General features: G+C 36.1%; 3 protein-coding genes across 4 annotated transcripts; all 3 read right to left on the bottom strand.

The window, feature by feature from the left end:
- Positions 1 to 205: 205 nt before the first annotated feature.
- LOC111794812 (proline-rich protein 2) lies at positions 206 to 2,303 on the bottom strand. Its single transcript, XM_023676963.2, has 2 exons — positions 1,980 to 2,303; positions 206 to 1,324 (listed from the first exon to the last, which is right to left on the bottom strand). The coding sequence occupies exons 1-2, from the start codon at positions 2,149 to 2,151 to the stop codon at positions 453 to 455; spliced, it is 1,044 nt and encodes a 347-aa protein (XP_023532731.2). The 5' UTR covers positions 2,152 to 2,303; the 3' UTR covers positions 206 to 452.
- A 3,041-nt stretch (positions 2,304 to 5,344) lies between these two features.
- LOC111794690 (translocon-associated protein subunit alpha) lies at positions 5,345 to 9,687 on the bottom strand. Its single transcript, XM_023676799.2, has 8 exons — positions 9,504 to 9,687; positions 8,728 to 8,892; positions 8,588 to 8,638; positions 8,039 to 8,127; positions 7,018 to 7,095; positions 6,671 to 6,874; positions 5,725 to 5,796; positions 5,345 to 5,626 (listed from the first exon to the last, which is right to left on the bottom strand). The coding sequence occupies exons 1-8, from the start codon at positions 9,568 to 9,570 to the stop codon at positions 5,576 to 5,578; spliced, it is 777 nt and encodes a 258-aa protein (XP_023532567.2). The 5' UTR covers positions 9,571 to 9,687; the 3' UTR covers positions 5,345 to 5,575.
- A 1,181-nt stretch (positions 9,688 to 10,868) lies between these two features.
- Positions 10,869 to 14,243, bottom strand: LOC111795180 (protein XAP5 CIRCADIAN TIMEKEEPER). Of its 2 annotated transcripts, none has more exons than XM_087123736.1 (12): positions 13,951 to 14,243; positions 13,763 to 13,828; positions 13,600 to 13,664; positions 13,294 to 13,396; positions 13,021 to 13,100; positions 12,850 to 12,926; positions 12,693 to 12,754; positions 12,472 to 12,603; positions 12,333 to 12,386; positions 12,012 to 12,077; positions 11,221 to 11,295; positions 10,869 to 11,118 (listed from the first exon to the last, which is right to left on the bottom strand). In XM_087123736.1, the coding sequence occupies exons 1-12, from the start codon at positions 14,119 to 14,121 to the stop codon at positions 11,068 to 11,070; spliced, it is 1,002 nt and encodes a 333-aa protein (XP_086979862.1). In that variant the 5' UTR covers positions 14,122 to 14,243; the 3' UTR covers positions 10,869 to 11,067. The 2 variants fall into 2 exon arrangements, with proteins under 2 accessions (XP_086979862.1, XP_023533233.2); XM_023677465.2 differs by having other exon boundaries at positions 13,021 to 13,099; positions 13,287 to 13,396; positions 13,951 to 14,242.
- Between the last annotated feature and the right edge of the window lie 476 nt (positions 14,244 to 14,719).

Genomic DNA, 14,719 nt, shown 5'->3' with positions numbered 1-14,719 from the left:
TTAAGTCGGCACGTGGGATTTCTAGAATTTCAATTTCTCCTCGACCCATTTCCCGTTCGACCAAAAATAAAAATGGTCCTAAAACTTGTGAAAAAAAACTAAATTTGAAGTTAAAAAGGAATTAAACAATATATTATAAACAAGAAAGTATTGAAGCATTTGTACCTTTTCATTTCCATTTCTGAAATAAAGAACAACAACATGCAAGAATATGAGAGTACAATTTTCTAAACGAAAAATTGTTCAATAAATTTACAGAATCACAACAATCATAACAATCCACACAAATCTAAGTTTAAATGTAAAAACAAAACAAACAACAGTTCAGTCCTGCTCCTATTAACACTCGCTGATTTGAATCCATTTCTATGCCAGAAACTGGAGCTTTATTTGCAGCAGCTGAAAGTGACTAAACCTCCACTGCACAATACCATGTTGAAGACAATAATAGGCTAATGATGAGAAGCAGGAGGTGGGTGTTTAGGGAAACCTCCAAACTTGTGGTGGGAGAAGTACTTTGGTGGGAAATTGGGAAGAGGAGGGAAGTGAGGAATGGGAGGCCATGGCTTCTTAAGGAAAGGATGATGGGGTATCTTTGGAATGGGAGGTAGATGCTTGAAGAAGGGATGTTTTGGCTTCAAAAATGGAATGGGACTAGGTGGTGGTAGGATCTTTGGGATGGGAGGCTTGTAAATAGGAACCGGTGGTGAAAGTGGTTTCTTATACACAGGAACCGGAGGAAGAGGCTTTTTGTAAGCAGGGACCGGCGGTGGAAGTGGTTTCTTATACACATGAACCGGTGGTGGAAGAGGCTTTTTGTAAACAGGAACCGGCGGTGGGAGGGGTTTTTTGATGACAGGAGGAGGATTAGGCTTCTTGTAAATGGGAACCGGTGGTGGAGTTGGTTTTTTGTAGAATGGGTGGAGAAAGTGTTTGAAGTATGGATGGTGAAACTTGGGGATTAGAGGGAGAGGCAAAGGGAAGTGAGGGAAGTTTGGGAGGGGAGGGTACTTGAAAGATGGCCACAAGAAGGCTGATGTGCAAGTTTGAGGTGAAAACTTGAGGTTACCTGAGAGCCCAAAGGTGTGTGTCTGGTCTGATTTGGACACCAAAATGAGCTTAGAGGAGGGAAGGTCATGATGGGCAGGGCAAGGGGTGGCTGATGCACTGTAAAGCTGTGCATAGCATTCTTCCTTTAATTTTTCATCTTTCACAATGGTATTTGGAAGCAATACTTTGAACTTTCCTTCTTCGTTTAGCTCTCCAATTCCTCTTGTTTTGAAGTGGCCATCGGTTGATTTGCAATCTATGGCTACTTTTAGTCCTGCAACCAAACATGTTTTGGTTACTTTATTGTGAAAAAAACGTCTAAGAATTGTAACAGCCCAAGTCCACTGGTAGTAGATATTGTCACAGTTCTAAGACACGTATGACAGGGAGAGGTTTCCACACTCTTATAAGGAATGTTTCGTTCCCCCTCTCCAGCCAATGTGGGATCTCACAATCCACCCCCCTTAGGGGGCTAGCGTCATCGCTTGCAACCATTTGGTGTCTAGCTCTGATGACATTGGTAATAGCTCAAGCCCACCGCTAGTAGATATTATCTGCTTTGGCCCGTTACGTATCGCCGTCAGCCTCACGGTTTTAAAACGTGTCTGCTGGGGAGAGGTTTCCACACCCTTATAAGGAATGTTTCGTTCCCTTCTCCAACTAATGTGGGATCTCACAATCCACCAGTCTTGGAGGCCCAGCATCCTCGCTGGCACACCATTCGGTGCCTAGCTTTGATACCATTTGTAATAGCTCAAACCCACAGCTAGTACATATTGTCCGCTTTGGCCCATTACGTATTGCCGTCAACCTCGCGTTTTAAAACGTGTCTACTAAGAAGAGGTCTCCACACTCTTATAAGGAATGTTCGTTCTCCTCTCTAACCAATGTGGAATCTCACAAAAACAGTTATTATAAGGCATACATACCTGACAAGGCATGACTAGTTTTGATGTTACTCTCCTTGCAGCCAGCACATTCGCCAACGCCAACGACCTCGACCGTCTTCACATCAGCATAGCACAAGGTTGCAGCAAATACAAATGACACCAAGAAGAAGCACAACAAGGGTGTCCTTCCAAACAGAGAAGGATTCCTCATGGTGAAACCACAATGCCAAATCTGACCCGAAACCAACTCTCCCGAGATCGAGCAGCAGCTATGAGCTTCGGGGCAGTGTACAAGAAATGAAACAGATGAAGCTCATTATATAGCTGCAGATAAGTGAGTAAAAAGCAGAGTTTTGAGACTTAAGGGCATGTCACATGTGGTAGGAGGGGGAGCCCTTAAATGATAAGGACTGGCTTTGCAATGCATGAGGAAGTCTTGGCCACACCAGCCAGAAACCAACTCAACTGCCATTTTCTTTCATTTATTGAGCAATCAAAATGGTCTCAGCTTCCACACCTTTCTGAACCTACTGCTAACGAATATCACATAATTAAGCTTCCTTTCAGAGTAAAGGGAAATGGTAACTGTGTTGAACAGCCAATGGAAAACAAAGTCAAAAACAAAAGAAATCTAAATGATGGTAACATATTGAACAGTGATAGTGGAAACATATTCAAAATATGGTTGGAAGTTGACATGTTTATTAACCTCACATCTTGGAAAAATGAAAGGTTCATTAATTTCAACCTTACGATCCTTCTAATTTGAGCTTAAATTAATAACATCGCATAGAAATGATGAACTGTATCTCCGTGATTATGACAATCAATCCGGTACTGTTCTTAACTGTGTACTCAAACTACTTCATACAACTTTACTGTAATAGTTCAAGCTCATTGCTAGTAGATATTGTCCGCTTTGGCTCATTATGTATCGCCGTTAACTTCACGATTTTAAAACGCATCGATTAAGGAAAGGTTTCCACACCCTTACTTTTCATCACTCCAATCAACGTGGGATCTCACCATTTCTCTTGGGGGCAGTGTCTTTGTTGGCACGCTACTTAGTGTCTGGTTCTGATATCATTTGTAATAGTTCAAGTTCACTACTAGTAGATATTGTTTATTTTGGCTCATTACGTATCGCCGTCAGCCTCACGATTTTAAAACGTATCTACTAGGGATAGGTTTTCACCTCTTATAAGGATGTTTCGTTCCCCTCTCCAATCAATGTGGGATCTCACATTTACAAACGTTGACATTACTCTATGCAATTCATTTTTTGCGTGGCATGATCGACCCCAAACAAATACTTGAGGCATTTCATTAACAGCATCATTCATCAATGAACAAAATCATTCAGATCAACCAATTGTGGTGCATAGCAGTCCTCAAGCACGTTCAAAGCTTGTGCAGACTTAGCTAACTTTCAGCCCTATTTACTACCAAGGCTTAAATGAAAGGCTATTCTATTAATGAAACGCCTCCAAAGTTGGAGGTTTGATGGATCTCAAGCCACTTTTCCTAATGGATTTTAATTTCAACGTGACACCTTATCAACACTTGTGGGAGTCCAGCTGTTAACTTCTTATTGTATTACAAGTATACAAGTGCGAGGGTGGAGATCTGAACATTTAATGAGTTTCATATGATCAATTTGAAGAAAAAATATTTGAAACATATGATATTTTACGTAGATTGCTAGTTAACTCGGAGTTTGAGCTGTGGAGTTCAATGCTAAGCTTGGGGATTTGGGTATGGCAGAAGTTTATAAACACTGTTTGAATACAAGAGAAGCTACTATACCGACAGGAACAATGAAATATCTTGCACCTGAATATCTTTATTCGGGCATTCCTATTGAGAAAGATGTTTACAGCTTTGGTGTGATTTTGTTCAACAAGGAGGGCCTCTGGATTATAATGGAAATATGGTTATTGACTGGGTCTAACTTTGATCTTCATTTACGTTATGAACTTGTAGTTAAACCATAAGCCGATTTATGATATATTACAATCATGAGCCTGCTATTTCCAGTATAGCATGCATACAAACAATGCACTAGGACATTCAAGCATGATAAAAAGTACGCAGACATGACATGTGGATATTGTTGTACGTAACATACAATCATGCACTCAATGTCTCCATCGAGTAAAATTCTAATATTACCGTAATATGAAAATAATTGTACTTCCTTCACTTGCTACTTGCCACATTAGTAACATTTAAAAATAATGCATCATTTAATAGAAAAATACAATTACATTCACGAACAGTAAAAGAATTTCAAGTATCTATCTAGATATGCTTTCGACCATAAAGTCGAAAGTAGACAATGAACATTTAAATAAATATTAACAATAATAGCAAATATATTATTAGAAACAATATATCAGGGAGGGTAGAACATAATTAAAAAGAAAATCACAATCACTGATTATTATTTGGCATCATCCAACCGTATCTCCATAACACATGGAATCAAGAACTTTAATGGAAAGTGCACCTAGATTTTAACTACTAATAGAGGCAAAAAGTTTTGGCATTCAAACGAGGAGGTTGGAATAAGAACAAAGTTTGAAGCAAGGCAGAAGGCAAAAAGGAACTTTAATGAATTGCACATCAACTGCTATGTTTGACAGATTGGTGTAGTAAATTTTGGAAACCAAGAAACGTGAACCAAAGGAAACCACCACCACCCCACATGAAAAAGGGAAGAAAATAATACAATTATGGTAATAACAGCACAACCGACCTACCTACAACTGCATAATTGGTTTGGTTTCATGTGATTTGACAGCTCAAAGAATTAAAAAGGAACACCAGAAGCTAATAACAGATACAACAAAGGTCAAATCCCACATGCTACCTTTTAGGAACTAAAAGTTTATCAATGATTCTTCAATAGGTATAGTGGGAGTTCAATTGGATGAATATTGCTAGAAATCAACCACTTTACCTGTGCATCTTTTTGGTGTTTATTTCTTGAAAATTCAAAGCCTATAATGAATAATCAAGCCCTATATTAAGCATAATAATGGTCAGAAATAACTCTGTAATTAATAAAAGACATAAAATAAGTGAATTCAAGTTAGGGTGGTCATCAATCTAATATGAGTTATCTTGACAACCAATGGTTCTCGGAAGCTGGCTGGGTACAATGGATATCAACAAAATATAACAAGTAAATTCTTCTAAAAAGGGATAAAAAGAACAAATAAAACTAGTGATGATTGGAGCACTAAAATGCATTTTTAGAAGGTACTCAGACCTTGCAATCCTATCAAAAGGAAAATTAGATATCAACAAGTAACGTCAAGAAAGTCAAGGTGAGGATAGCTTAGTAGATATGTACATAAATTCGAATTCCACACACCATAATGCCGTCAAACAAAAGAATATGGTAAAAAAATTGGATTAAATTAAAAAATCTCTATCGTGGCTATTCATATCATATCTGCGTCAGTTCAAATTTGAATAACTCTTCTCCAAAGTCTAAACTGGCCTATTTTCCAAAAACTGGTATCACGATGCGCCTCTTATACAATTCAGATGCCTAAGTGAGTGACAAGAGTGCGTATTATGTGGTACGTGTCTAGCGAAGAAAAGGAGAGGCAGACAAGATGAGTGATTTACTTCTTTTTCTTTAATTTGTTTGACGATGACTGAGAATATGCAGTGCCCTGCATATCAAAGAGAGGAATATATCAGTCTCAGTCAGCAGTGAGATGAAACGACTTTAAAATTCTAATCAAATTTAATTACAAGCCAATGAATTTACCTCAAGCCATTCGTCTAATGATGCATCTGAAGCCTTGGTTCCAACTTCAACCTTAGGAGCCCTCTTGGTTTTCTAACCAAATAAAAGAGCATTGTAAGATAGCTTCTTAATATGGGCGCGCGGGGTGAAGTCAAGAAGCTAAATAGAGAATGTTAAATGTTGGAGCAATAGAACAGTCAATAGCCATCAACTCATGATCATGAGGGTAAGAAATTCAGAATTCCAATCTAATTTCCAATAAATAAAAAAAATATAACAGTTTTACTAAAAAAAATAGAAAAGAAAAGAAAAGGAAATACAAGAGTTTTCCTATTTATTTGATTTTAACGAGATCGGTCTTCACCAATGAAAGGGAATAATTACAAAGTGAAGAGATGAGAAGTCCTCGCAACCTAAACCAACGAAATCACAAAAATCCATTCCAATCTGCAACAACTATTTTCTTTTAAAAAAAGGACAGAAATTACAATTAGTCAAGGAGCTAAAACAAATTAAAACCCACAAGTATAAAAATCACGTCCAGTTTTGCTGTAGAGGAAAGAAACCAATGGTCTTTTGTTAGCCAATGATTCTTCTCAAAATCTATTATATAAACTTATTGCTAAATAGATGCAAAATTTTCCCAAGCAAAATAAATGCAATAATTTTAGTGAAAATATACCTGTTAAAAATCAACTTTCATAGGAAACTGAGAAGATTTGATTGACCAAAACAATACAGAAAAAAGATGATAAGAAATAGACCCTTGGGCGAGGGGAATTACCCAATCAATCTATAAATTTGTAAGCAGATTTATTAAACACTCAGCTAGTCGAATCCTTTTTTACAGTTAAACATAATTCATCCACAGGCACGCTGCATATGAATCTTCAACACTGATATTCAGAGTTTGCTGCTCAAAAGTAGAAAAAAAAAATCCTAAAATTTAGATTCAGCAGATGTGTACCTTGGAAAGATTCTGTATTTGACCATGAATCCATAAGCCAAGCAACACGATTAGTGCAATTCCAAGGGTAACGAGAAATACAGATTCAATGCTGAGAAAACCACTGGCTTCAGCAACTTCAATGGTACCATTGAAGAATGTACTCTGATATGGATGCTGATCCATCTCATAAATGATGGTTCCAACAAGATCAAAATTCCCAGGCTGCACAAAGAGAAGAAATGCCCTTTTAGCTATTTTTATGGTATGCGTGCTTGAAGTTCAAAAACACACAGACCAAAGAAAAATAATTTTGAAAACAACACATCAAATTTCAATGTAGAAGACCATCACAGCAACACAAAGACCTGAAGATATTTGCTGACAGCAAAAAAGTATGGGAAAGTTGCTTGTGAGGATGCTGGTACTGATGCATTATTAAAAGGCTGCAACCAAAACAAGAACATAAATGTAAGAAAATAATAGAAGGTAATCAACTAAAATCAAAACGCTGTAGCAAGCAATATGTACATACAGGCACATAAGAAAGCTTAGAAAAAATAAATAAGACCTTTCGTTTTTACTTTTTTTAGAATAAAGAACTCAAGTTATGTGCGAAAAAGGACTTCACGAAAAAGCCAAAAATATAGTGTGAGATTAAGCATCCCTTTGTAAACGATTAAAACTATGTTAAGGAGACCAAACACACCTACAATAGAATTCGCAAAAATCTGAAGAGCTCATAATCACAAAATAAGAAATTAACAGAAATCCAAGAGGAAACAGAAAACTATATCTTCAAATTCCACACGTTCTCTACAACTCTATTACAAATTTTCTACTATTTCTGTGATTATCTACGTAGAAAGGACTACATAAAAGAATGCAACACAAGTTCAACTACAAAAATCAATGCAGTATCTTAACCTGATTGTAGTGCCTCCACTTTTCTTGGCCTTAACCTATGCACTTCTTTTAGTTTATCTAGTGGCCATTTCTTGTATCGAGTATATGTGGCAGGTAATTACTGTTAATGTATGTTAATAATGTCGAACAGCAATAGTATCTCCTCCTAAGCTTGTGGCTCAAGAAAGGTGATTTGTATTATGGATTCTAATAAGCTAAAGCAGGCACAAAGCTCCAAGAGATGAGAAAGGCCATGCTTCCAGAGATTTGGTTCATATCTCACAGCTTTAACTCAATCAAGAATTCACCCCCCTAATATACAACATAAGTGAAATGACTGCTATATCACGAATACTTAAGCCCAGTGAGTAAAAGTTCTGGAATTTTATTGGCACAAAATCATGCTTGCAGATAGCAGACCAGATAAATATTCAGTGAGTTGATGAAAAGCGCACATATACATTAACCATGCTTTCACATTACCTGTGCGGTAAGATTTTGAATTAGTACTCGGTGATCAAAAGTGTAATGAACACTGGCTTTAATTGCAATGACATTCAAGCTAGAGTCCCCTGTTTTTTCATAAAAAATAAATGAAGTAAGAAACATATCAAACAACTAGCAGCAATTGGAAAAGGAAAAAAAAATACATATATATATATATATATATATATGGGAGAACAGCAGTAACTCCATTGAGAATATGTGAAGGAAATTTTAAACAATCCTTTCAAGAAAAAGTTCTTAAATTGCAGCTTGAGGTAAAAGGGCAACCTCAATGTTTTTTGTGCACCCAAGCCCTAGTAAGCCTCACAATTACAAATAAAAAGATTAAACACTGCAGAAATTGGAAAAACAGAAAGAAACTCAAACTGGAAATCTTGCATTGCTGAGGAGACAAGACAGCATGGATTAACTATCATTAAAGCCACATAAGGCACCAAATGAACTATAAAAATGCCATCTATTGCTGATTATAAACAGAAATATTAATAATACAGCATAATTAGTTGATAATTAAGGGTCAATTACCATCATTTTTCACTCCTGCTAATAGCTCGGCCTCTTCTCCTGCCACCACAACTGCAATTGGGGAACTTATAGATTGATTACACTATTTTACATCGTATTCAGAATAATATTTTTCTGTTCAACTTAAATGGAATACTCACTACGTGCGCTATTTTTGGGGAAAACACACACGGTATCAACCCCTGGAGCCGGGCTAAAGCTCCCGTCACCAAAATCTTGCTCATCTTCCCCAACAGTCCCCAAGTCAGTGATATCTTTAACGGCCTCTTCAGATTCCACACTCGCATCCGATTGACATCTAACAACTATAGGAAAGGAAAAAACGAAATATATATAATCTAAGTAGAATAAAATTATACATAAAAGTTCATCACATTGTGGAAGATGGATAACAACTTTCAACGAAAGAACTAAAACAGCTTTTAATCAGAACGAAAACGTTTGAATCTCGCGTGTCAAAGTCCCTAAACGAACCCAAAGATCGAGCTTAATTTATACGGTTAATATGGATACGCTAAAAACGCTACCCAATCCATTTTGTGCATCCGTTCAAAGGGGAAGTTTTCAAACTGAAATCAGCTAGAATGAGAGTCGAAAAGCACTAGATTGACAATCGAACAGCATATAAATGTTGAAAAAAAAGAAATTACCGCGAAAATTATAGCTGGAATTCAGAAAATCTAACGCGCACAAATCCAACAGAAAATCGGCTCTTGATATACATGAATTGAAAGATATACAAATGCAATGTAAATAGAGAGACATACATCGGCTCTCGATAAAAATGGAAAATTGAAACCATAACCGCGCATGCAAACTCTAAATTCGATTAAATTAAAGATAACAGCTTAAACATATGCACATAAGAAAAAAAAAAAAAAAAAAAAATCTAAATACAGAATCAAGGAGGCAAAACCTTGGAGAAAAGGCAACGCAAGGAGGAGGAGTGCAAAAATGAAAATCCTGAAGGCCTTCGACGCCATGATTGAGAGCTCCGTATACTAAAGTGGCGTAGGTGCGTTGCTTGAGAAAGACAATCAGTGAAGAACGCGTGGATTATCTTAGGTTCTCGGGTCAAATCGCTTTGGCCATATTACTAAATTCACTCCTAAATTATAAAATTTACCTTCAAATTTTGCTCCTCATTAATATATTATTGCTCCTCAATAATATAAAATAACATATAATATATATACATACACATATATATACATACATATATATATATATTATTCGACATCTTTTATATTTAACTCAAAATAAGTTATACTGGTATATGGTATATTTTACTTTTGTACATCAAAATTAATTGAATTATATTTAAATTGATGTATTGAATTATATTCAAGTTAAAAAAAAAAGACTAAATTCCTCTAATAAATAAATAAAATATTTTGAGACTTGTGTCCAATAAAAAAAAATTAAAAAAAATAGAAGAGAAAAAGCTCTTTTAAATAATAAATGGAATTCTCCCTTTAAATATTAGAATATTTAAATATAACATAAAATATTTGTAAATCCAAGTTCTTTTACCAAATGAAAAAGTAATTTTAGCACAAAATTGATATATGGAAAGAAATACATCACTTTGACCGAAAGTTAAAAACTTTAAATTTTTACTTAATTTAAAAAATGTTGGCTTCAAGTGGAATTATTATTATTATTATTGAAACATGATGCATTAATTTGTTTACATAAAAAATAAATTATTTATAGATTTAATAGGTATATTAAAAAAAAATGTGAGTATGATTTTAGAATTAAAATAAATATTTATATATACTAAATTTATAGTTAGTTATCTCGTAATCTAACACATTGATCTAAGTGATGCAAAATTTCTTATTTCAATTTTATGAATTATATATAAATTTCAATTTTATAAATTATCTATATAATCTAAAGTTAGGCACAATGGGAAATCTTATATAAATACATTACTCGTATTGTTGCCTTGCTCTCGTCCTGTCTTACGTATAAATAACAATTTGAACAGTCTAACATACTAAAGGTCTCCGGTTTGAGTTTGTGCGACGTCATATCTTTCATATCAATTTTAAAAATTATTTATCTAATTCAAAATGAAATCTTATACAAAAACAATTACTCGTATTGTTGCCCTGCCTCTTGTCCTTCCATACAAACAACATTTCGAACAATTTGAAGTTCAACGAGAGGGAAATCGATCTAACGACAACGTAAACGTAAGCTCATTCCACCCTAAACTAAACAGCTTTCTAAAGAGAATAATATGATTATCTCAATGCTACGAGCCAAATGCTTAAATAACACAATACACATCCCCATTCACAACAAGAAAAGAAAACGGATACCATGAAAAAAGGGCTTGATATCATCTGTCAGTTAATTTCAAATTCCTTATTTCAAACATACTCAAGCGTGCATAGTATTAGCAGAGGTAAGAAAAAAACTGAGGATTCAGGGCATAAATCATACTACCCGTGCTGTATGTCATAGAATCAATCCCCGTGGATGGTGTACCGCTCCCATTTCTTGGTTGGATCGTATATCTGCAACGAACGGGGAGGGGATTAAAGTTTATGGAATTACCAGACAAGGAGAATCGTCAACACGAACAATGTTACCAGCAGAACAAGAGATAAGAAGCTTACCTCCCATCTTGAAGCAGGAAAGATATGCTTATTCTTCTCGTACCAGTGCCTCTCAACAACTTTCCCAGCATGAGACTGTCAGAAAATAGAACAAAAACAAATGATGAGTTTTAAAAAAATGAATAGTAATAGTATCATCAAGAACATAACTATAGGCCTCTTCCTCTGTTTTATGTATAGACCGAGATTTTAAACTAAGTTAACACGGAGATTCCACATCAATTGGAGAGGGGAACGAAGCATTCCTTATAAGGGCGTAGAAACCTCTCCCTAGCGGACTCGTTTTACAACATTGAGGGGAAGCCCGAAAGGGAAAGCCCAAAGAGGACAATATCTGCTAGTGGTGGGCTGTTGCATTACGCTTCTTGCTAGACTTACTAAGTCAACTGAGAGATCCAACATCGATTGGAGAGGGAAACGAAGCATTCCTAATAAGAATGTAGAAATCTTTCCCTAGCGGACTCGTTTTAAAACTTTGAGAGAAAATCCGAAAGGGAAAACCCAAAAGGGAAAGCCCAAAAAGGACCATATCTGCTGGCGGTAGACTTGAGTTCTTACATTAACACTTCTTGCTAGACTTTTATCATTGCAACGTGTGTTTGATCAAATTTTGCCAAGGAGAGGGGAAATAACATAAATGGAAACCGCATATTATCAAATGCACATAATGTACTATTGAATTTGATAAGACATGTATAAAGCTACTCTTTGCTTCCACCAACTTCACCGAACTTACATTGTCGAGCAATCATAACAAGAATGCATACGCAAAATAAATTTAAAACATATACCTCATCCTTCTCGATTGTTGCATCAGCAGTTGTCCGAACATCCTCGTGTACGTCAAAGTGGAAAAGCTGAGAATCAAAAGAATTGATAAGAATCAAAGAATTGCAAATACATGACAACAGGGTAGTCATAGCTCATTAAAAATAACAAAATTGTTCTTCAATGAGGTGTATCAATAAACCTGAACTCTAAATCAGAGGCAGTGAAAAACAAATTCTGGAATGATTACTCTCAAAGACATTCGAACATCCAAAACATGAACTTTTTATGCATTAAGCGAACACGAACTACAATTTCCAAAAAAATGCTTAAAGAAGCCTTACCGGGCCACTTTTGCCTCTAGCCTTGTTCACAATAAGCTCATAGAAGCTATGTTGCTGCACAATAGAACAAAAAACTCAGCACACTCACCCAGAAGCAAAGACCAAAAATAATATCACAACGATTTCGAAGTTATATTACATGTGGTATTATAAGATCCTCCTTCACATATAGCAAATTCTCTACCGAGGTAGTCCTAATCTCCCGAAACTCAGGAGCGAGTTGTTGCTGTACAGCCCGCAGAAACTCTCCAATTCTATCACCTTTTCGTGCCTAAAAGAAAACAAAAAACAAATACAAGACTCAAATGAGCTCAGGAAGCGACAAGAAAACAGGATTATTCCTAGTTGATCATTAAAAACCTGAATGACTCGTCTATGCCCAGTTCCATCCCAATAACTGTAAGTAATTTGAAGTGGCTCGCCTGCGACACAAGGGAAAGATTTAATTACTTCGTCCGGTACCATATCACCTAATATGCAACCATGAGATCTATACAGGGCTCAAATATAAAATTACTTCGAATTTGCTCCTGCTCCCGAAGCCACTGTTTCTTAAGCCTTTCACGCTCAGCTTGCTCCTCAGCTTCCCGCTCACTGTAATAGAATCCTCAATCCCCCTAAGCTAAAACATTAGTCCCAAAAATATATATAAGATGTAGGGAGAGTAAGAGAAAGAAGGATGCCACACCTATCAGGCAAAAAGCTAGTCTCCACTGTAGGATCTTTCCCAAGTTTATCACGCCCAAGCTTCCTTGGCTCCAAATTTTCTATGAAACACAAGAACAAGTTTGGATTATTAAGTGGTCATGGCTAATAAGTTACAACATCTGGGCACTGACACGAGAAGTCGATTTCCTTCAAACTATTACGTTAAAATGGTATGAGTTTTATACTACATAAGTCTCGTCGTACAAAAATGAAATATATTTCAGATAGAACAAGAAAAATGCTTACTATTATCATCGTCCTCATCGCTTCCATTCTCAAAATCATCAGAGAAAGACAAACGTGAATTTCCCCTTATTTTCCTTTTCCTGCGTTTTTGCAATTGGAGTTCCTCTTCCCTGAAGACAGGGAAATAAAACAATGAAGGGAACCTTAGAAATCACGACTCTCCGGAATTGTATGATATTGTCCACTTTGAGCATAAGCTCTCATGGCTTTGCTTTTGATTTCCCCAAAAGGCCTTATACCGATGGAAATGTATTCCTTACTTATAAATCCATCAACAACGCCTTAATTAGAAGAAGACAATGAGAAAACTCACTCTCGTTGTAGCTTTTGAAGTTTCTCCTTCTCCTCCTCCTCAAATTTGTTTCGAATGTTCACTCTCTAGGGTTAAATCAACAAAAAACAAACGGCTTACAATTTACATATGCTTTTATTAACAGTAAAAGGAAAAGTGTTCATATCATATTTTCTTTCTCTACCTTCTCAACATACTCTTCTCTCGTCACCAGACCAACAGTTTCCTTCTTGAATGCTGTCTCAAGAATCTGAAATACCACCAACAAGAATTAAACAAAATTTCAACACAAGACCTAAATAACTGGTCGCAAAATCCACCGTCGAAATTCGAAAACGATGTAAGCCAGAGAAATCAAAATTTAATAAGAACCTCAGAGGTACTGGAGCCAAATTGAAGGAGACCAGGCTGTCCTTTGTCGGAGGCAGTCTTGGCCTTGAGCTCCTGGATTTTCCGGCGCTCAGCTTCCCTCTGCTTCTCGAGTCTTCGAATCCTGACGGCGTCTTGTGCAGTGCCGACGTATCCATCTCCCATGCCCGACATCTTCTTCCGATCTTTCTACAATTGTCGCCGGCGCGCTCTGCGTCACACGGTCCCTAGTTGCCGCCTTTCGGAATGGATCGCAGATGGAGCAATAAGCGGTAATCCGGAATTTTATTGAATTTAATTTTGTAGATAGAAACATCATAAACTTCGTCCAATATTTATGAAATTAAAAAATAAATAAATTATTTTTAATTATAATTGAGTGCTACCATTTTTAAATATTGTAATTAATCTTAATTCGCTAAAATTATTAATAATTTAGGATGCTTTTATCAAACGATTTGATTAAGATGAGAAATAATAAAATAACAAACTAAAAAATAAAACAAAATGGTTAACTAATTTATTTTATTTATTTTCGAGCACGAGTTTTTGTCTGTAAAAAATAAATTAAATGGATTCAAGGGGGCTTTTCGAGAACGTATCAATACGCTAAACCCATACTTCGAATTGTTTCATGTCATAAATAAACGCGAACACTCAAGGAATCTATCGGACAGATAGATTCACATCTCTTACAACCAACACAGTCTTCCTCCCTTTTTGACTTTCTATTCGCTTTATTTTCATTCATTCATTGATTGAAGGTAGTTGT

This window comes from Cucurbita pepo, chromosome 5 (assembly GCF_057944985.1).
Source record: "Cucurbita pepo subsp. pepo isolate OVF chromosome 5, ASM5794498v1, whole genome shotgun sequence".
NCBI classification, from domain to species: domain Eukaryota; kingdom Viridiplantae; phylum Streptophyta; class Magnoliopsida; order Cucurbitales; family Cucurbitaceae; genus Cucurbita; species Cucurbita pepo.
The sequence above is the reverse complement of the archived record's forward strand: the minus strand, read 5'-3'. Positions and strand labels throughout refer to the sequence as shown.